This window comes from Stegastes partitus, unplaced genomic scaffold (genome assembly GCF_000690725.1).
Source record: "Stegastes partitus isolate 25-593 unplaced genomic scaffold, Stegastes_partitus-1.0.2 Scaffold1511, whole genome shotgun sequence".
Classification (NCBI taxonomy): domain Eukaryota; kingdom Metazoa; phylum Chordata; class Actinopteri; family Pomacentridae; genus Stegastes; species Stegastes partitus.
In genome coordinates, this window is record NW_007579242.1 from 4,301 (window position 1) to 27,622 (window position 23,322).

The 23,322-nt window shown below is 43.5% G+C and overlaps 1 protein-coding gene across 1 annotated transcript in view; it reads right to left on the reverse strand.

Annotated features, from left to right (window-relative positions):
- Positions 1-3,936: 3,936 nt before the first annotated feature.
- The window catches only part of elp2 (elongator acetyltransferase complex subunit 2), a 28,881-nt gene continuing 9,495 nt past the window's right edge, over positions 3,937-23,322 (reverse strand). The window contains exons 10-22 of the mRNA XM_008300210.1: positions 23,185-23,285; positions 16,446-16,577; positions 15,877-16,026; positions 14,178-14,369; positions 13,356-13,425; positions 13,062-13,157; positions 11,542-11,599; positions 10,537-10,609; positions 9,767-9,959; positions 6,072-6,193; positions 5,781-5,926; positions 5,228-5,341; positions 3,937-4,633 (exon numbers count right to left, since the gene is read on the reverse strand). Of these exons, the coding sequence (XP_008298432.1) occupies positions 4,438-4,633; positions 5,228-5,341; positions 5,781-5,926; positions 6,072-6,193; positions 9,767-9,959; positions 10,537-10,609; positions 11,542-11,599; positions 13,062-13,157; positions 13,356-13,425; positions 14,178-14,369; positions 15,877-16,026; positions 16,446-16,577; positions 23,185-23,285 (1,643 nt within the window). The 3' untranslated portion in view covers positions 3,937-4,437. The remainder of the gene's footprint in view (positions 4,634-5,227; positions 5,342-5,780; positions 5,927-6,071; positions 6,194-9,766; positions 9,960-10,536; positions 10,610-11,541; positions 11,600-13,061; positions 13,158-13,355; positions 13,426-14,177; positions 14,370-15,876; positions 16,027-16,445; positions 16,578-23,184; positions 23,286-23,322) is intronic.

Below are 23,322 nucleotides of genomic sequence, written 5' to 3' on the forward strand. Positions count from 1 at the left end.
ATATTGAACGTCCAAGGAAGTACTTGCCCCATAAAGGGTTAACAGGACAACTGATAACCTTGTGATGACTGTAATTGCTGTTCATAAAACTCTGGAGCACATCAAGTCAACTGAAGCTTTTACAAACCCAGTATGATGCCTGTCAGGCTTCCCACCGATTCAAAGATACCCACACATTTTGCAGAGCGTCTTCTACAGGAATAAAAACGCTCCAGTGTGTGCAAATGCTGCACGACCTTCTCTCTAATCTCAGCGGGATCACGCTGTGCAAATGGAAGGCGGGTTGATTAAGTTGACCTGGGTGTCAGCGGAAGGGAAGCGTCTATGTGTCCTCCTTCACGTGTGGCGGCTGCGTTGGAGAGATGATGCTTGCTTGGAGACTAGAATGCTGAGGAAGTACTGTATCTAACTCACAGAAGACACACAGTCACACACGTAGATCTGTACTAAACATTAATGGTTCTAATCCTAAACACTGTAGCTCAACAGCCATTCCGTCTGGCATCAGCTTTGCCCAATTTGTCCAGCGCTTTCTCTGAGCCGCAGTATAATTAACAAATGTTTGCATGCTAAGACAGTAAAGACAGCAAACGATGCCTGCTTAACATCTGTTTATGAGCATTAACAAGCCTTACAGAGGCACTTGCATGGCTATAGACTCTATGTACACATATTAAGGTAGAACACACCTGTTTTTTTTCTATACAGTTGAATGCTTTGATCGTTGTCTTGGCAATGTGTGCCCTCTTGTTGGCAATCAGTGCAGTCAAGTGGCCATTGGTGATCACATGCTCAAAACTGTTGACTCCTTTTGTTAGCTTGGAGATAATTTATGTGCTGGCAGTGGCTGAGATCTTGCCACTATCACCAGAACCAGATCGGCCTGGAAGAAATTCAAAGAACTGTTGCCTCTCCTGTCATCAAGGTCCATATCACCCAAAGTCCGTGGCCGTGTATACAACACTTACATCCAAAGTACCGTGCTGTATGCCTGTGAGTGCTGGCCTCTAAGGAGAGAAGATCTAAGTCGCCTGGAGCGGAATGGGAGATCCATGCTGAGATGGATGTACCACATCAAGTCTGATGTGCACAGCAGCTCAAGTGAGCTTCGTATCAAATTAGGCCTCGTTGATCTTCACACAGAGATCTGGCACCACCATCTAAGATGGTTCAGACATGTCCACCCAGTTCATCAACATAATCAGGAACTTGGATGTCGCTGGAAAAAGAAAGAGGGGGAGACCCAGGAAAACACGGGAGGAGCTGGTGTCAGGGGACTTAGCGGATTGCGGTCTAACCCCTGATGATAGGGATCAATAGGGATAAATAACGAATGGAACCGTGCATCGTCTGACACCCTGCTAGTGTCCCAACAGACGTTAACGGGGTAAGTAATCTAACTGACATACGTGAGCTACCACAAAGAAATCAAAAGGAGGTTGTTTCTTTCTCAACTCCCTCCAAGGGTACAGAACCATAAAAAAAAGTTTCAAAGACTAAAAAAGCAGCTGCATTTCAGTTTCTATTTTTTGAGCCAGTGTTAATGGGATTTTGTGATTAATGATGTTTTGTGATAAATTGCCTCAAGTACAAGTTGGCGTTTGTTAAATGAGATTATCTTTGATCCGGTTCTGCAATCCACACCTCTGTCTTTGCACAAGTAATTTCAAAGTTTAGAATGCCTGATAGTGTATTTTATAAGGGAGGAAAATGCATACCCCCACCCTCTCCCCTGCTGCCCCCCTAAAAGAAAATAGAAAAAAATGAACAAAGGTATGACTCAGTGCTTATTCTGCACAAAAACACAGAAAAATAACAATAAAGCAAAACTGTTTCCTCATAAAAACATCTCTCTCTCACACACTTCCTTTGTCTGTCTTGCAGGGGGCTGAAATGTCATCGTTTTAATGGCGTTAAAGGAGGCTCTTTATTCTTCATTAAAATCTGTGACTATTCACCTGGGAGAACCGAGACCGACGCAGAAGCACAATGACATAATCATGCCTAGTATTCCCTCTTTCAATGCATTTCCAAAGCAGTGTTCCCGAGGTCTCACCAACCTTTGTTAGCGGTTTATTACCTGTGCCACTGGTCACCATTTTTTTCCATTAATCTGCTGCATTCAAGGATTTCTAGATGTGACTGCTAATCCCTCCTCAGCACCACATTATGGCAATCCAACCTCATCAAGATGAGTGGTCAAGGGCACGCTGGAGAGGACATGTGAGAAAGGAGCATATGTCTTGTGTATTAGTATGCTAGTCAGAGCCGAGAGCTGAGAGAGGCCCCTCGTACAAATATGTTGATGAAAATCCTCACCAAGATGATCGCTCATGTTCGGATTGAAACATCACTTGATAATGATTCGATAATTACATTATGCTACGTATGATGTGGAAAATCCCTTGACGTACGACCAGATTGTCCCAAAAGCTCATCTCGCTGCTTGAAAAACAGCCATTTCCTGCAGGAGCACGTGTGGCCCTGGTTGACTGATGCCTCCACACATAGCAGGATACGTGATTAGAGCGAGACTTATGGCCGGTCGTTACAATCTCTTACAGATAAATTTATGGCTGACATATAAAGACGGCACACCCGGCTGAGCCCACAGTAAATCCCAGTCGTGGACCTATTTTGTCCTTGAGAATTCTTCTAAGAACGCTCAGGCTCAAAAAAAAAAATCAGATATACCTCGAATCCAAATATGCAGCGTTCAATAAATACACAGCCCCTGAACTGCTGTAAGAGTTTAAAACTGCTCAGATCAATGTGTATTTTATTAACAATGGATTAAATGTCTTTGCGTGATATGACATGTGTCAATAAGTGACAAATCTACAGAGAATTATAATTCATTTACCACCATTTTAGCAGATTGTTGTGATTTATGGGCCGGAGCTTTACCGTTTTGATTTCCACTAACAGCAGGCTGTTGTGTGAAAACGCTCCGTTAAACCGGCAGTACTCGATCTGCTCAGAAAAGAAATGCCACCAAGATTGAGGTGGCGACTCGTCAGTGAACGTAGTGGAGAATCTAACAACTTTAGAACAGGGTTTTACTATCACAAGGTGGTGGAGAACAAAACGGAGCTAAAAGGAGAGTGAATGTGGGGACTGCTAAATAATAGAACGTTGCTCCATGTCTGTTTGATTTCTATACAATTAACATATTTACTAGAATGTTTGTGTTGTAAATATATCAGGGTTAGATTTTATTTTGCTACCCCATAGTAGGCAAAATTTAGTGCAGGCTTTATTTCTCAACCAGGACTCTGACAAACTTAGCATTACATCTGACTGTTAATGAACATGGGCTGATGAGCAAAAGTTTTTTTTGTTCTTTTTTCCTAAAATGCACGAACCAGTGACAAAGACCCAGCCACAAGTAGACACGATATTATTTTTAAAAGTCACAAGATGAACTGTTTAGGAAGCACAGCTGTACGGTTTGGGATTTTGTAAGTATGTAACCTGTGTTTAGCTTTCCATTATTTTCCATTTATGACTTGTAGCTACTTGGAAGTTGCTAAAGATGTCGTGTGATATCTATTTCAAGGTATATTTCAGACTTCTGTTGTGTGATAAAGCACATTAATGTAATTTTCAAAAAAAAAATAAACACAGGGTTGATGCTCAGTGCGCTGAATTACACGACTCATGATGGCCTGGAAGCAAGGAAAAATATATTAAAAAGTCCAAACAGCAACATTACTTGCAAAAATGTTTACCTGTAATGTACTCAAGTCTGTAGTAAATGGGTTAAAGCACACAATAACACAGGTACTGCCCTGGTGTATAGCAGTCATTAGTGACTGCAACACAACAGAGGGAACACCTGCCCTACCTCACAACACTACCTACACACTTCTGTGATCTTACACCATCTTGTATTTCTATTATTTTTCATTTCATTTAAAGATCACCAACCAATCAGACTGTGTGTAAACAAAGCATTTAATAAATTGGTCAGAAAGCAACAACAAACCAGAGGACGGTAATGACAACCTAAACAGCCAAAGACACAACGGTGGTCGCCATCACTGCTTTGATTTGTGTCTTTAGGAATACAGTTCACCGTATGAACGCTTACTTAGATAACCTGTATAAATATGCAGAGGAACGTTACCCAGCAGAGTCTCCTTCTCTGAATCTAAAACACTTTGAAGTGTCTAAGCAAAATATCCCCCTAAGGTCATGGTGTTTTTACCATCCTGCTTCCACCCATCAAATCTGTTCGGCTGAGTGCAGACAGACTGCGGGGCATGAGTGCTGTGGGTTTGTCCTGTGACTGACCCATGACTTAACTGGCTGTCACACGGACTGAATGACTTGCCAGCGAGCAGCTGTGGCCTCGGTGCCCCAGTCAGGCTTGTGGCCCTCAGTCCAAGTGTCTCTCTGCGTGAGAGAGACATAATAGTGTCAGTGTTGGTGGTGCTAAAGAGCCCGTTTGTTGATGTTGAAGATTTTGACAGAGTGGTCGACACTGGCGCTGGCAAGCTGGACCCAGGAGCTCTCCTCCTCGATTTCACTCTCCCTGTCAGTCTGTCCGTCCTTCTTGCCGTTCTGTCGACCTGCTCGTCCGGCCCTGGGCCTCCAGCGGAGTCTCTTGACTGCCAAAGCGTGGCTTTGTCTGTGAAGGGACATGCGATGAAAGGAAACAACAGAAGACTGCTGGATGACAAAACAAGCTTTCAGGGCAAAAACTAGACAAACACACTTTACAACTGTAGCATCTCTCCTTCTCAAACACAAACTATATACAAAGAGATGTTCACAAAGTTCTCTCACCCAGTCAGGTGATTAATAAAGTAAAATTTCAGAGAAATATATTTGGAAAAAAAGTGTCTGATGAGGCACAGAACAGCTGATGTAATTTCAAAAGGAGTCACGTTGACAAAAATGTGTTTTTTGAAGTCTGCTTAAAGGAGCAAAGGCCTTCAGTTACAAAGACACAATTAAAGATACTGTACTTTGTGAGCTCTGCGGACACTGACTGATCCACCCATGTGGGATATAACAAACAGAAACAGACAAAAGCGCTGGCTGATGCCTTCTGCCCCTTCTGCTGCCCTGTTCAAAGGAAGCAGCCATTCATAACGCAAAACAGAAAGCTTTGTTTTCCCAGCAGCCCTCACACCGAGGCTGCACTGCTGCTACCGTTTCCCAACTTCCACAGTTGGATCTGATAAACTTCAGATGAACTGCATGTGTGTTGTAAGGATACGAGGTGTCCGTTTCTCCGCAGCTGCTCCAGTCGTGTCCTCCAGCGGGCTCCTGGCCGGGCCTCCACCTGTACAGCAGGATCCTGCCGCACTCCAGGCCGACTGAGAGCAGGTAGCTGTGGGACGCACCAGAGGAAACACAAGGATGTTTAACTGTGGAGCCGACCTTCAGGAGACCTTCGCTCTCTTTGTTCTAACCTTGGGATAATGTAATTGAACTAATGCTGACTTAGATGTCTTGAACTAACACTGGCAATATTAGGAACATTCAACTTCCATTTCACCCACAGGGTTTAAATGTTCCTTCTTGGCAATTAATCGAGGAATCCAGCAATTAGGTTTCATGCTTAACGCTACATTGTGGTGTCATAAAGTATAAAATAAACAGCAAGGTTATTAGTTCTTCATAGTGGACGACTGATAATCAGTTTGCGTTTCCAAATTAGTCCAGACAGACAACCATAAGACTGATCCTGCCACTCAATAAGGTGACAGACGGATATAAAGTCAGACTAACACAACAGTCTAAACATGTGTATGTGTGTGTGTGTGTACCTGTTATCAGAGCAGAGTACAGGGCAAAAAGCTACAGCAGTAGCAGAATCACCCACATCCAAGATGGAGGAGCATGGTTTAATTTCAGGAGGAGGTACAGAGTCCCCCCCAGAGTTCTCCAAAGAGCAGGGGCCCCATACTATCACCTGGACACACATACATATGCACAGAAATCAGAGAAAGTTACTATGCAATGTGCAACCATGTGTTCTTATCACGTAATCATCTTCAAAGTATAAATAAGCAAAAATATTATTTCTTTAGTTTTAGAGGCCAGAATTCAAAATGTACCTTCTTGTCCCGACTGGATGTCACAAAGTATTTGCTGTCAGGACTCCAGTCACATGACCAGATGATTCGGCTGTGCACGGCGGTGTCCTTCCCTGTGCGTGCACACAATGAGAACAGGGGCTCTGCATGGAAACAGCAAACAGGAACAGAGATTACACACACACACACACAAAAAATGAAATCAAATACAATGTTATCATCAGCCCATGTACAACACGCATTTTGTCGCATTTCATTTTTCCAAGAACACATTTCCTCCTCGACGGAAGATGACCCGGTAGCAAAACTTTGTGTTATGATTATTGCAGCATGACATCAGCATGTCTGAATCCCTGCCTCGCCGCTCTGCAGCAACAAAGCCTCTCTCCCGAGCGACAAATAAACAACCCAACAAGACAGAGAACCTCATTCTAGCCCTCCATTTCAGTCGGTTTTGGTTTATGACCTGCTGCTGTTTATTTCCCCAGCCTAAGTCATTTCAGACCCCAGATTGGTTTTCCCCAGAGAGCTTGTTTGTATGCTGCTGGCAGCCGCCTGTCTGCGCGTCTGCAGCAGTCCTGCTCTCCACTGGTACTCACACACACAGACGCACACGCATAACCTAGCCGGCGTGTATACACAGCTGTAAAACCACAGTGTTACCGCAAAAGTCAGAGTTAACCACTGTGTTGTGTTGGTGTGTTTACAACAGTCTCCCTCGAAAAAAAAAGACACACACGTAGTTAAAATGTATATTTTGGGGTACGTGTGTGTGTCCTCGAGCGACTTCTTCCATTAACATTTCATCTGAGGGACGCGAAGGGCTGTTTAGTCCGATCACACAGAGACGGAGACACACAAAGTAAAGAGAAAAGAGGAGACGTGTGCAGCTGAGAGACAAGTCGCAAAATACATCAAGAAGATAAAAGAGCAGCACATATAAAAGGCTACACGGATTAGATTTTGCAAAAAAGAAAAAAAAAAATTTACAAAAAAAGGAAGGAAAAAAAAGAGGAGAGAAAGGTAAGCGTGTCTCCTTAATGAAGATGTCTGGGTGCTTGACCGACACGGGAGGGGAAGGTGGAGGTGGAAAAGGAAGGGAGGAGGACACGCCGAGACAAAACAGGTAGGAGGCGAAAGATGTGTGAATAGAAGGAGTCAGTTTGTTTGATCAGCTCTGACTTCGTTTAACCTTCCCTGGTCTAGCTAGTGAGACTGTGTTGTGTGTTCTTCACAATCACCTTGAGTGATTCAGCAGCCAACCAGAACAGACGGGAACCCCCCCCCCCCAAAACCCTCTGACGCTCCCTCCCCTATCCTCTCAAGAACACACACACACACACAGACACACACACACAGACACACACCGGCCTGTCTCTGCACAGCCCACCATACAGACGAACAGCAGAGTGTGGGACTGGTTAGCCTCTGTCAATGCCCATTAAGAGCATCCAGCAGCAAAACAGAAACATGATATACAGGTGGGATGCAATCCTTCGGGCTTACACGTTGTATTCTGCTCACCTTGAATGCAGGATTGAGTTATCTGCCTGAGTCAGGGTGCTGAGATCCTGCCATATAAACAAGCTCTCCAGGAACTCACTCTTGCTTATAACAGCAACCTGCAGCACTTACAGCTGTCCAACAAAGACATTGATCAAATATCACTGCTGTTTTTTTTCCTTCAAATTTTAAGCATTTTGTCCTAGAAGTTGTTCTTATATAATGACAGTGACTAAGAAGGGGTATTGGATGTGGAGTCTGTCAGTTACTTCTGTCTCTTCAGACTGACTCACTGATGTTCAGGGCTCTTTGGGGGCCATATCCTCAGTGGAAGAACTCCCCCTCCTCCTCCTCCTTGTTGCTGATAATAGTTCTTTATGACTTATGACTGTATGTTCGGGGTCATTGTCATGCTTTAAAATAAATTTGGGATCAATCAGATGCCTTCCTGATGGCACTGGCTGATGGATGTAAACAACTGAAGCTCCTAAAACTTTTGCACAGTGCTGTTTGAGAGTTTGAAAAAGTGCAGTTTTATTTTAGATACATTTTTAACATTAAATAAAGAAGATTTGTATTACATATATAAAAGGGGATAGATATAAAATAGATTGGAATATATTGTTTTAAAAATGGCTGATTTAGAAATACATAAAGCTGGAGGAAAGACATTCTGCTGCTAGAAGACCGGCTGCGTCAGGGAATTGAATCGTGTAAAGTAAGACCAGACAAAACAGATACATGGAAAGTGAAAAAAAAAGTTGTGTTGCACTGTATCAAATGTTCAAATCAAACATGATTAGTAGAGTAAAACTATCAGAAGCTTGGGAGTTCCACGGGATTATTCAGGATTTGGGTCCAGAGCTGATTTTTCACCGACTTAATTTCTCAGACTGTGCGGTTGCTGACAGTGTTGACCTCAAAGAAACAAATCTGTTTGTCTAACCGATCATGCCACCACAACGGATTTAAGTTTCAAAGAGGGCAAAGGTCGAGCAAAACAGATAAAATGACTGAGAGTCATATGTCAAAATAATATATACTGGCTGTATTGTTGGCTGCAGGGTGGCGCAGTTGGTTAGCACTGTTGCCTCGCAGCAAGAAGGTTGCCGGTTCGCGTCCAGGTGGGGGCACCGGAATCTTTCTTTGTGGCGTTTGCATGTTCTCCCCGTGCAGCGTGGGTTCTCTCCGGGTTCTCCGGTTTCCTCCCACAAGATCCAAAAACATGTTGAGGTTAATTGGTGATTCTAAATTGTCCGTAGGTGTGAATGTGAGTGTGCTTGGTTGTCTGACTCTAAGTGTAGCCCTGTGATAGACTGGTGACCTGTCCAGGGTGTCCCCTGCCTTCACCCTAAGTCAGCTGGGATAGACTCCAGCCCCCCCGCGACCCCAGTGAGGATTAAGCGGTGTATAGATAATGGATGGATGGCTGTATTGTTGTGGTTTGTCTGGTCGTGGAAGTCTGAAATCACAAGAAAGGTTCATGCGATGCCACTACATCAGGTTTTATGTCTGTTGTTATTCGAGCAAATCGTGCACAAGTTTAGAAATTAGCTTTCTTCATCATCTCCATCCTGACATGATACGCATGCCAGAATGAAGTTAATTAGCTATCGAAATCCAACTGAGGTTGCATTAAATATACATTTGTTGCATTCTGCATATTTAGTGCTCATCTGTTTTAAATCAGTGCTGCTGCGCCTACTGTCCTCCAATAATTACTGCAGTTAAACAGGACAGTTAGTAGCGAAATTGAAATTGCTGTCAATCAATGGAAACATGCAGAGAAAACATGTTTACGTGTAAAATCAAATAAGTAAATAATCTTTCCTTTGTTAGCTGCTTGGATGAGTTTCAGTAATGCATCAGTTGTTTGGCTCTTGACTGCATTATTAGGGGAGTCCTTCCAATAAGGCCAGCTTGACTTGGAATTCAGTTCGGAACAAATCTGCTCAGTGGGTTTACCTTACTTTAATTAATTCGAATTAGGGGAGCTGATGTTGTCTGCCGGAAGGGTTCCAGTGCCGTCTTTTTGTCTTAAAATTCACTCAAACAGATTTTTTAATTAAACGCAATTTATTTCCAAAGCACCGTGAAGAGCTATTATCTCATCCTTAGCCACGCTGCGTTTGAAAACAAATCTCGAAAACTCAGCAACAGCAATCCTTAAAAGGTGGACACCTTCTAAGTGTATGCTCCTTCTCCGCTCTCACCTGGACTTTCAGACGTGTTCACGTTCCGTCGCCATAAGGACCAGGTGCGATCTCGGGAAACAGCCAGTAGCAGTTGTGCGTCAGGTGAGAAGGCCATCTGGGTGACTGTGAGGGTGTGGCACGGCAGCGCCTGCAGCTGACGCCATGTGGTTGTACTCCACAGCAACACTGCTGCATGCTCAGCTTTAGACGCCTGGAAAGACAGAGCGGTTTGTCTTTAGAGAAAAAATACACAAATCAGCACCTTCAAAAAAAGCATTCCTTTCTCTTTTACTAGCTTCCCTTTATTCCTTGTTTTTCTTCTGTAAAGTACTTTGTCAATCTAAAAATGCTTTTTACTTACTAGTTAATCAAAACTGTGTTGGATGTATAGGTGGGTAAAATATGCAGCAAGAGAAGAACGAGTGGCCCCAGTAGGAAATAAAAGGGAACAGAGTAATGAATAAAGCAAAGAGGAGAAGACAAGAGAAAGGACGGAAGGACAGCTGGAAAGAGAGTCAGAGTGAAGCAGAGTGATTGTGTGCCACACATCTGTGATGGCCAGCTGTGTGTGTGTGTGTCTCTGTGTGTGTTTTTGTGCACCACCAAGGTCAGGACAAGGTAGGTACTATCAATACCTGACTGACGGCACAGCCTAACCATGCTCAGTGTGAAAATGTGCATGTATGTCATGATACTCTATCATCTGTGATCTGATGCCCTTTGGACAGGAGGGCTGCGTAAGTCCTGAACGTGACGTGATCTCTGGCCCGGGTCTCCTCAGCACTGACCTTGCACGCGGATGCCACCACCGTCCTGGTGCTGTCGGACGCGAGGCAGAACATCTCAAAGCCGTGGCCGTACCTTGAGACAGAGAAGGACGGTCGTGCAGAGATTAATCGCGGACGATGGACACATGGAAGGACAGACAGGATCTTAAAGAGGAAAGAGGGCTGAACGACAACAGAGCAAGTGCTCCCCGTCTGAAAGCAAATGAAGTATTCTGCTATTCCGGAGCGTCACTCAGACGAGCTTCCAGGCTTGAGCCATCACCGCTCGCTGTCAGGTAAATAATTAGACAGAGTGTGAAATTAAAATACTGATCTGCGATGACTGGTCCTTCTCCTGCTGACAGAGACGAACAATGATGACTCTCCGGCTAATCACTCACAGCGTAATTGCTTTTAGCTTGCTATCACCTGGTTGCTTTAAAATGTCAACAAACTGAAATCGTGGTCCGCAACTCGGTGTAAAGAAACTCCTCTCCAACTGGGAAGCTTTCAAACGCCGCAGCGATTTGGCCACGACTGTGAGAGTATTATTTATGCCACAAAAATAATTCAGCCACTTACTCATTTTAATGTTTCTATTATGCGCTAAATGATCAAGGGACGTCGCCAAATGGAAGTAGAAAAATGCTTTTCAACACACACAATGTCCACACCTCGAATAAACGGCCGTGCCATACGTCATGTTTATGGTGGATTGACTGGTAAATGGATTTAACATTGGCCACAAATGGAGGCAATATATTCAGCCAGGAGAAAAGGCTCATGGGACGGCAGGAGAGGCCGATTCTGATTGGCTGACGAGTAAGAGGGGGGACGACAACTAGGAGCTTTTAAAAAATCCATCATTTTTAGATACAAGAAACCCTTTGGGCAAAACTAACAATTCAACTTGCTTCAATAAACTCCATATGAAAACTGATAACTGTATCGGTAAGTTAAATACTTCGACTGGTTATGGTTTCTAACAGCAGGTAACTGAAACAAACAAGCTTTTTGGACACTTACAGTTTCTGGACTTCAGGCCAAAGCGTGTTCTGGAGAAGATGATCTTCTGGTGGCGGTTCTGAACACACACACAAACCACAAACTTTATAATCCTTAGTCATTTGCAGGGCCCTGAACACTGAGCCGTTTAATAATTCAAACACAATCAGTTTCCAATTTACTAAATGAGAATCACACCCAAGTGACTATTATGATTTTTCTCTTTTAAATCTCTGTACAGCATCAAGTGACAGATAGCACGCCGGATGTGCGTGTTTGTGCGAGAGGCGTACAACTTAAAGAGAAAAGAAAAGGCCGTAAGTACCATGAAGAAAGAAAGACTGAACTAAAAGCCGCATGCTAGACTGAGAACACGATCATCGCCTCGAGACAATGTTCTCTCACATTCACGTAGTTTCTTTTTGCATTTAGCTCGCATGAAATCCTCGGCTCTACAACTTGCCGCTTTTCCCCCACCGAAAAAAAAAAAAAAAAGCTATTTTGAAACACATGCAGCTTTATCTCAGATTCTTAACGGCTGCTGGCTTTGAGGGGGATCAAATCTAGCCGAGCGCCAATCCTCTCCCTCACACGGCGGGATCTGCGAAGGCCCGCGCTGCCTTCGTGTTGCATGTAATTGAAAGCTACACTCCTTGTGGCTCTGTTATTGGTCATCGGCTTCCCATTTAGCCTAATTATTCATTTTTTTCCTCTCCCTTCCCGTGGAAGCCAATCAAACAAGTGAAAACGCATTGTTAACAACAGTCTCCACACTTGGTTGCTCCCGACACAGCCTGGGGTCATTGATACTTAAACTTTGCAATCACATAAGCCTGCTTTCTAATTAGCATTGCAGATTAAGGAGTGGCTTCAATCATGCTGATGACAGCCCTTGACACCCTGTAGCCCAGGGGTTTTAAAACGCTGCGCTACATTCTATTCATTTGAGTTTAGTTCATTTCCCATCTGCCCATTTCCTACAATTAGTTTCTCGTTTTTTCCCCTTGTTTCTTGCTTTCTGTTTCCTCTTTGTCCTTTCCCTAAAGTGCCATTTGCTTTCCAACCCTGATTGTATTATCTCATAGCTCTGATGTTTCAAAGTATTGTCTTACTTTTGTTTCGGAATCACTTTGTAAAGAGAACCTGCAATTTTCTTGTCTTGCTCCAACATTATTATTACATTTTTTTTTGAGGGATTTTGCTCGCATCGCTGCTTCCTGTCACCTCTTCTTCCTTGTCCACCCCCCCTCTCCCAGCCACCCTTCTCCTGCTGCAATGCCATCAGCCTCCCACAGACCTAAGACATTGCGCGCTCCAGACGTGGAGCAATAACTAACTGTCCGTCCGACTGCATATCATTGTCTCTTATGAGAACATCGGGCGACAGGCGGACGGGCACTCTTAAATGTGTGCCGAGGCTGCTCAGTGGATCGCAATGAGGAATGGGAATCAGGCCATCACACTGGGACTGGAGAGGGAGACAGGGATGCCCTTTGGCTTTAGAAATACTTGACAGTGTAGTTTATGCGGCTTTACGGTACCGGTGAGGTTGAGTGGGTGGAAGTAAGACTCCTGGTATTGGTCAGACACGCTGTTGAACTGCTCCTTTTCTTCACTGCTTTTTGGGACAAGGTCACCTGTAATTTAAAATGATTTGATGATTACATTACATAAAAGCGAATGAAAGTTCTGAACTCAAGCGAATAAAGCACACCTGTCTCAAACTACTGCGTGGAGTGAAATTGATTTTTGAATGAAAATTGATTATCACACCAAACTTGGCCCCCAACATGAGCAATGAAACACTCAATTGCACAGCTGAGCAAGTATTTTACCTTGAAATACGGCCTTGTTGGACAGACCCAAGGCGGGTGTGCTGGCTCCTTCGGGAAGGCTGGCAGAGTCCTGGCAAGAACCAGACGAGTGAATGAAGAAAAAGCCACACATTAAAAACTACACAGGATGTCGTAGCACTTCTTACAAGAGAGGAGGTTTTGGCAAAATATGATCCCAGGACAGAAGGTAAACATGTAAGTGTTTTTAAAGATGACTATTTGTACCAATGGGATAAATATGAGGTGTGTCAAAAAAAGTTCCAAGACTGGTGTCACCAAAGATATATTTCAAATCCAAACTACGAGTTTCCCCCTTCAGACGATCAACCAGCACGTCTACAAAGAGATCCTGCTGCGTTTGCTTCGTTCAGAAGAGGCCAGAGTTGTGGCAGGACAAGTCGTGGTTGATTCACCATGACAACGCGCCTGCTCACAACGCCCTGAGCATCCCACAGTTCGTGGCTGAGAAGAACATCACCGTGCTGGAGCAACCTCCCTACTCACCCCACCTTGGATTTTTCCCTCTTCCCCAAGCTCAAGGGGGTCATCAAGGGGACCTGTTTTGAAGACGTGGACGACATCAAGATGGCTGTGACGACGGAGCTGCAGAGGATCCCAAAAGAATCCTTCCAGGAGTGCATGGCGGCGTGGCAGAGAAGGCTGGGAAAGTGTGTTAGACTCCAGGAGGATTACTTGTAGTTTGGCTTTGAAATATATCTTTTGTGACACCAGTCCTGGAATTTTTCTGACACCTATCATATTCTAGCTGTAGAATGTGATCATTCAGTATTTTTCTCTACATACATTTAGGTGTACACTTACACTGGATGTCAAAAGCTTTTCCTTCGAGGTCCCAGAGATATTCGCAAAGTTCTCCACAAAATTTCGCGGTGCTTGAAACACTCTCAGGACCTTTTCATCAGCCCCAGATACAAACTGAAACCTTCCAACCGTGGCCAGACACTGCATGTCGTATCCATGGATCTGTGGCCGTGAGATTTCATGCCAGGTTGCCTGCGGTAGTGAAAGACACAAAAAAAAAAAAGATACTCTAAAGTTGCAGATCTGTTCATGTGGTTGCCAGGGGAAGTGGCAGACTTTTTAACAGATCTCTGATGCTTTGGGACTTAGTTTCTTGGCCCTAAATCCAGGCATTTGAGACCGAGCCAAATACAACATTGATTCTCCTGTTCAAGTGAAACATTTCCAGCTTAAGATGCAGAGTGTTCTCACGGTGGAAGATGGAGGGTTCCGCAGCAGTGACCAGATTTCATTTGGCGTGAGGTGGCACTGTGGCAGTAATCCAAACTGGCACCTTGAATAATGTAATGAAAGCTGGAATCTTGATTATGTTTGTATACCGACTGAATGCTAAGCTGGTGTGTTTTACCCTGCTTCTAATCGTTTTACGTGGATAAACTTGTGAAGCGTATCCTTTGTAGTTTTCAGCTCTGATGTTACAACCCTGCAGGATTTGCTCTCAGTGATCCCTCAAAAATATATGCAATTACACATATACAATTACTTTTGTGAAACCCTATTATCTAGTCACATTCTACCAAAATCCAATCAGGGACAGAGCCTTAACATATTTTAACAAACCACAACAAGCAGAATATATATTAGCTACTGACTATACCCCATAAAGGTTAATACAGTTTGCCTGTGTTGACGGAGGAGCAGCATACTAAGCAACCATTGCTAACAGGAGGAAGGAGGAACTAGAGCAGCAAATAATTTTAATGCCAGAACACTCCTCAAATGCTAATGTCAACATGTCAATGCCAAGTGTGTGAAATGTGCCTTCTGATTTATAAGATGGATGAAGAAACGAGGGGTGATGTACTCTGCAAGCTCATTTCATTAACAGGAAAAAAAACAAATAGCAGCTTTTTGTTTTTTACCGAAACCTCTGAAGTGTACCCTCTACTTCCAGGAAAATAAACTGTGATGGGTTATTTCTGTATATACTGCACATAACAATGTATTCCCAGTGTCCGTGATATTAGTGGGTGATATGATAAAACAAACTGTGAGATAATGCCATCCTGTTAATACCATGGTATCTATCCCTGTAATCTCCCTACTTGCATTAGGCCACTGGAGGATTGCTTTATGGTAATATGGGATTTATAGAATTTTTATGTAAGCACATAGAATAAACCTATCAGGTGTTTACCTCGCTGCGCATTTCCATGTGGTCAATTTCAACTCTTAACGATGCATAAAAGAAGCTTCTTTTTTTTAAACAATGCACAATGCACGTCATTGGGATTATAAATATTCATATTTCTGATGCCCAGGTGTGCAAGTCTACCGCTTTGCACGAGATAAACATCACTTGCTGCTTGGTGATCCCCTCAGTACACATGCTGCAGCTGTCTTTCTTGTGGACCATACTCTGTTTGTTTTGTTTCATTGTTATTGCTGTGACTTTATTCTGCTGCCACTTTGACACCCAAGACAAATTTGTCACTAAGACGATTTTGACATGTTATAGACAATCTTGCGTGTGTTTTACCTGCTCGCTGTGTTGCTTCCTCCATGGAGTGAACAGTCTGGTGGTCTGGTCTGAGCCCACACTGAGGATGAACTCACCCTCCGGATCCCAGCTCAGGTCTTGGACTGCATTAAAGTGGCCTGAAATCACAACTCCAGGTCTCCACTCTCCCTGGTAAGACAGTATTGTAATAGTGAGGTGACTGCACTCACTGATCAACCCCGCTGTTGCCGAATGGTAAGTTCCAGAAGTGGTATGTATGACTGGCAGCTACTGACTGTAATGTAGGTGTAGCTGTCTAAGAAAAGGATCTCCTTTTAAACACCTAAATTACTTATCAGCACCTTCAGGTTTGTGTTAAACTTTAAATTTATCTTCTAACGTCAGTATAATTGGAACCCTGTTATCTCTGAGCTATCTATTGGCATTTCAGACAGTCGCTCTTATCCAACAAAGACACGTGTTAAACCAGTCTGAGTGGCTTGTGAGAGACTTGATGTGACCAAAAACATGTCGCTAAATAAACTACAAAAATGCTGGCCTTGCATCAGTTTAAAAAGTTGAGGTGTAACCAAGGCGATGACTCTCACCTCTGAGTCTTGGTCCTTGCACCAGAGATGGAGCGCTCCATGAAAAGCATGAGCCAGGATCATGGAGCCATCTGGACTCATCTGGCAGCCGTAGAAGCCCAGAGTGTTGCCACCAACCTCCCCCACGCGCACCTGGTCGGAAAGAAAAAAAAAAAAAAAACATGTTTTAGAGGAGCTCACTGACGGATCAGAACTATTAGCCTTTCCAACACATTCATATGAGACATCAGGCGAGTGGAGAACATTCAGTTTCTGGTACCGAGTCACTAGCTGGTTGCAGGCAACGATGAAAGCAAACTGAAATGTACATCAAATGCAACATGTGGAGAGAAAGTTGACTGAACTCCAGAGGGTCACCAAAATGGCTGAGAAGGTCATTGGGTGCCCTCTATACCCACACTGGAGGACCTTCATGGCGCTGTCTGCCTCAGGAGAGCCAACACCATCCTGAAGGACTCTTACCAACGGTGCCACTTCCTGTTTAAACTGCTGCCATCGGGCAGACGGTACAGAGCCATCAGAATCAGGACTAACAGACTGAAAAACAGCTTTTTTCCCCAACTGCTGTCAGAGCCATAAATGCCTCCCTGTCGCAATAAGTGCAATATATTGTAAATATACAACTGCCACTACCTCTGTCCAATATCCACTCTGTGCAATATACACTGTGCTCATTATTCATTTCCATTTTATTTATTTATTCATCCATGTTTACATCACAACAAGAAAACACGGCAGAATAGGAGCACAAGGAAGACAAGTCTTATAGATCGTGCCCCAAAGAAGACATAGAGGGCCTTCAGTCAGTATTTACAGAACACAAATCTCCTCCTCCCCCCCAACTTATTGGCTTTTATATCTTTCGATTACACTTTTCTTAAATCTATATTTTAATTGAGCAATAGCGTTTGCCTCTTTACATTCACTGTCTAGGGAATTCCACAGCTTCACTCCATTTACTGGAAAACTGTTTTAGTGCAGTTCTTGATAAAGGCACTCGAAAATCTTCGTTCCTTCTGCTGTTACTGTCCGTGATCAATGAAAACAAATTTATTATTTCATTTCATCTTTTTATATAGAGTTCTTTTTGTCTGTTTTTTATATATATATTTGTTTCATAGTGTATATAGTTGTTGTACAAAGTTTTTATATTTGTGTTTTTGCATTGAAAGGCCTGCACTTTATTTTTCGTTGTACTCGCTACAATGACAATAAAACAAATCTGAAAAAGCTGACTGAAGTAGTTTCTCATTAAATGCATCCTAAATGGCATTTTAAGACAAGCGGTAGTGTGTAGAGTTCATTTGTTCTGTCAGACATGTGGGTTTTGTGTAAAGCTACAGGTTTTTAGAAAACAAGTGAGGGGGAAAAGCTGTCAAATCATTTTTTTTTAGCCTCCCTCCAAGACTTTTTAACTAACAGACTTCAAATTGGTCGACAGAAGGAGAAAAAAACCAAAAAACAGTAAATTAGCCTGACAAGTCAGATGAGAAATTATACGAAATGGGACTTATTAGCGTTGAATAAACTCTGTTGTGTGTTTTTTTTCCCCTCTCCTCCCTAACAAAATACATTTGTCTAATACATAATGAAAGCAATTGCAGCACGGCGTATCACATTAAACAAATAATCATGAAAAATGGCAAAGCTTGAGAACACAGAGGGATTTGCATAAATTGGATTTGGGTGAACGCCTGTGACCCCTGCGTCACGTTCATATAGACATTGTAAACCCTCCATGCGGTCTGAGCTTTCACTGAAAAACCAATCCAATTTTAAAAACACCAGTAATCACCGCCTCTCAGGTCAGAACAATGCTAGAAAATAAAAAAAAAAAAAAAACACTCATTTTGGGACTCTCACCACCTGTCCTCCTTGCTTTTGTGCATACAGACAGTTCGGTATTGAATTCTGTGGATTCAAATCACTACCTGCGGCAGAAAGCCTATTTTGATTTAAGTGCAGTTACCAATTACGGTGACAAATGAAAATTTTGTTGTTAAAACTCCGTCTGACGCCGTTCGAGCTCACTTTAAGTTTCTTTGTGGCTTTTTTGGAAGAAAAAAAGAAAAGAAATAAGCAGGTGCATTTGAAGGAAAACAGACGTGTAGGAGTTAAAACAGAGGATTACAGCGAAAATAAACAGCATTCAGCAATAAAAGAGGACTAAAAAGCTTCTCATTAGTTCTAAATATATAAACTGCATTACAATCTGTATTCATTCGCTCATTCATTGAAATTAATACCCAAAGAGAGCAGAAATTACAAACTAAAATAGAGGAAACAAGACAATATTAATACCTCATCCTGCTGCTTACGTAACCGGCAGGATTTGATGCAGGATTATGGGACTAGACAGAAATAACTTGAAACTATGTGAAAATTAATCAGAATATTTAAAATCTGAATTAACAGGAGTTCTTGTGTAGACAACAGCGAGCTATTTTAACCTGTCAGTGGTTTGTACAAGACAAAAAAACAGCTTCACTGTTCTAATAGGAGAGTGTACACTCCTGCATGACTTTGAGAACATTCTGTGGATCAGGTTAACTTCTCACTGCCTTGAGGAATTCAAACAATTAAAAGCTTTACTGGGCCCTGAGGTCTTGAAGGTAGACCGGGCCCAAAGGGGAGATCTATTCAAACGGATAGCAGTCGAACCGGCCCTGGGGAGTGCTGCGCCGCTCCCTCCGCAGCACCGTGTTCTGACTGCAGATACAGCTGTACACAATATCTCTTTCATCTTTAATTAGCGTGTGCCTTAAATGATATGTACGTCGGCTGTGAGAAAATATGAGAAGCGCTAATTTCATACTCGAGCGATTAAAATCGGAAGAGTTTCACAGCTAAGCCGGCTATCTTTTTTTTTTTTTTTCTAAAACAAAAAGCGAGAGCATGTTCAGCTGCGGCAGTGACCTGAGGCAGACTGCAGAAACACACAAGTGTGTATCCGTGTTAAACAAACAACTTGAAAAGCTGCACACACAAATGCACCAGGAGAAAGACATGTATCTTTGCTCTGTATGTCGCGGTAAAGTGAGGCCCTCAATCATCCAGCGTTCCTGGCCGCTCGCGTTGGTCATCAATGACCTTCAAAATAATGCCTGTATGCAGGCTGAAACACAGCGGAACTAATGACAGCGATAAAGGCATGCCTCCACTTTGAATGGCACGATCCTCCAGCTATCCGAAGAGAGAGAAAGAGAGAGAGAGAGCAAGACGAAGAGGAAAAAGAGAGATGGGCAGGAAAGAAACATAGATGGTGAGATTGAGAGAGATCGAGATGCAACATTAAGCAGATTGATTTTAAAATTCTGCACACAAGGGCCAGCCGTAAATCATGCAAAAACTCACAGAGGCAAAAAGCCGTCATTTGTCTTGTTTACGAGAGGGGGAACAATATGGATGCATGCCGTGCCTTATCGCTGGGCAGCGTGGGGGGGGGGGGATACAACAAGGACAGCAAAGGGGGGAAGGCATATATCTTTCTTGGGAGAAGGGGTGACGAGCACCTGAATGAGCTTAGCCGAGCTGAGAAAACCCATACGGTGTGGAGCACAGGTTTTCAAATCAACTTTTCAGCCTGCAATTTTAAACCGACCCAGAGAGAGAGCGAGCCTTGCCTTCTTTCTTTTTTTCTTCTTGAGCATTACTACACAAAATAGAAGGGATATAGTGAAGTATTCTTGTTATATTCTATAAATCTGCTTGTGTCTCTTGATTTATTAGCCATATTTAGTTTAGGGCAGCATTGAATGTGAGAGCATTTGTGTACCCAAAAGACTGATTGCCATGTTTTGAATAAAAGTCTAGCCAAACAAATATTAAGCAACGAGCTGAGCAGCCATTAGAGTTTCCATTCAGAAAGCATTTTAATCACATGTTAAATGGTTCCTCGGTAAAAACTTCATAGATTGTTTTGTGTGACTTCTGGAAACAGTAATTATGGGGGTAGTGACTTATTATTGTTCAATGAAATAATTAATACTATTTCAGAATTTTTAATTTCAAAAAGTTTTGCTAGGAATTACAATTACAAATGTTTAAAAAGAAATATTTTCATGGTGCTCCCTGATTCACTTGTTTAAAGTGTTATTTCATTTTAAAAGTTAAGGAGCTTATTTGGTTTCCTGTTTGTGCAAAAGGCCATGAATAATAAAAAATACTGTTTTAAAAAAAAATGAGAAAACTGTGACAATGTCCCAGAGCCCCAGTGTAATTTCTTTAAATTCCTTTTTTAGCCCAACGGAAAGTCCAAAATCCAAATTTCAATAACATGCAACAAAGAAAATCCTCAGAATTGGGAAGTCTCAGGAAGCACACGTTTGGTATTTTTGCTTGATTCGACTTAAAGACTGGGCTGCAGGGTGGCTCGGTGGTTAGCACCTCGCAGCTAGAAGGTCGCCGGCTTGCGTCCCGGTGAGGACACCCGGGATCTTTCTGCGTGGAGTTTGTATGTTCTCCCTGTGCAGCGTGGGTTCTCTCTGGGTTCTCCGGCTTCCTCCCACAAGATCCAAAAACATGTTGAGGTTAATTGGTGATTCTAAATTGTCTGTAGGTGTGACTGTGAGTGTGCTTGGTGGATGGATGGATGGATGGATGGATGGATGGATGGATGGATGGATGGATGGATGGATGGATGGATGGATGGATGGACGTAAAGATTTCAACATCTCAGCTTTCCAGCAACTACTCAATTTGATTTCTAAAAATGATTGATCCACTTAACACCCATTTCAGTGTCACAATTGCCACAAACAAAATATTTTTCAAATAAGAACTCATCTCAGGCCCTGTGGCTTTCCTTGTTGTGCCATGTGGCCAAGTGTAACTTGAGAGTACATACGCTGAGGTCTGAAAATAGGTTATCTCTCAAACACACACACAAACTGATAATCCCTCCAGGCGTTGTGGTGGCCCGCTGTGGTCAGTCGGAGATGTTAATTACCAGCGTGTCTCGTTAGCAAGATGTGCTTTACGCAGCGGTGGGCCCCCCCCACCACCACCCCACTGCTAACCCTGCTCTCCATTAAATCTCACCAATTACTCTAATCAGCATGACGAAGTGAAGCACTTCTTTGTAAAAATCGGCTAATTAAGACACACATGGCCGGTCATTTAGCGCTGCGGAATCTGCTCCTGCCAAAAACTTCCGCGTGTTGGAGAAAAGCCTATTCAGGTTTTTGGGAAAACACTCGAAAAAGTGGCGAATGGGTTTTAATTTGCACGTGTAAAGATAGGGGCGGAAAAAAAATAAATACAGTTCAATTCTCTGAGGTTCCATTGTTGTACATGTGTGTTTGTGTGGGTGTGACAGAGCTTCAGAGGTTAAGCTTCCTTTGTAGGCAGGAAACATGTCAGTTCAAAGGGTTCGCCTCTCAAACAGAAATAGAGGAGGAGAGAAATAGAGAGGAGACTCATATTCTATGCACTTTCACATTCAACAAAAAGGTTATTCCAGGTGGGGTGGGGTTGGGTGGGGGGGTGTTTTTTAAAAAAAAATTTTTATTTTTGGCATCAAGAGAAAAAGCTGGAGCTGCGGAGGGAGATTGGCCACACCAGACTCGACGCCCACCGCTGCTTTTCTTTTCCTGCCTTTGGCTAATCGCACTGAGAAGAATATGTGACATCAGCGCCGGCTTGGGGCCCTAATCATCGTCCCTTTGTCAAAGTGGAGAGTCAAGACTTTCATGGTTTCCTCCTTTTCTGTGGTCTTTGTTGCTCGCCGCTGCGGATGTGAATGATGAGATCAAAGGTGCAAAAAAAAAAAAAAAAATGTAAGTGATCAAAGTGCGGGATCTCGCTCATCGCCCCGGAGTGTGATCGCACTCAAGGTGCCTGCCGTGGCGAGGTGAGCCACTTTCTGCTCAACGGGATGTGTGTGTGTGCATTCAGGCGGTCAGGAGCTTGCGTCTGATATTTTTTTTTTGCATTTTGAAACAAGTAAGTTTCCCTGTGTTTCTGTTACGTATGGGGAAAAGGTAATCTAAGGCAGCACTGAGCCACCTGAGAATATGCCAGTTGTATTCAAAAAAAAAAAAAAAAAGCTGTGGGGCAGATGGCAGAGAACAGCTTTTTCTTTGCCATCCACACTTGTGATAAATTTAGCCCCATTCTGGCACAACAGCAGTTGCAAAAGAGACGAGGTGGAGGGGAGAGAAAGGGAAAGGAGGACGGAGATAATGAGAGAGAGGGAGAGAGAGGGAGGCGAGTGGAGTGGTGGAGGACAAAAAAAAATAAAAATAATGGAAAGTGGGTGTGGGGAGTGAAAGGGAAAGACGGGAGAAAAGCAGAGCAAGAGGCTAAGGCATGTCTTCCACCGGCCTCTCCATCTCCTGTCGGATGAGTTGGGGAATGGGCTGTAAAAGAGGGGGTTCGTTGTGCGTGAGTGATAGAAGGGAAGATGGGGGAGGACAACACCGGCTCGTCTAAACTCACAGTGGTGAGCCGGCCTCAGCGCCTCTTCATCACTGTCTATCACTTCTATTCCTGACACCTCAATGTCAGGGAGAGTGGAAACCGACGCAGGGGCACTGACAGCGGGAGAGGGGATACTGGGAGGGGAGGGAGGGCTCCAGATCATGTCACGAGCGGCTGGAAGGGAAGCTGGCAGACGTCGAGCGGGGAATTGGCTGTGTGGGTGGATGTGTGTGCAAACACAGATGTTGACCTGAGAGAAAATGATTTATTCCACGTGCATGTGTGTGGTCTGCGTGTCTGCATTCACGTCAACACCGACCTGCTCTATCCACACGCCGGATCCCTCCTCGGGAGCCCAGAGGATCATGGTTTTATCCATGGATGCGGAGAGCAAACTGAGAGGCTGTTGCAGCTCGCCGCCTGCAGAGGGAGACAGAGAGGCGCTGAAATATCGACA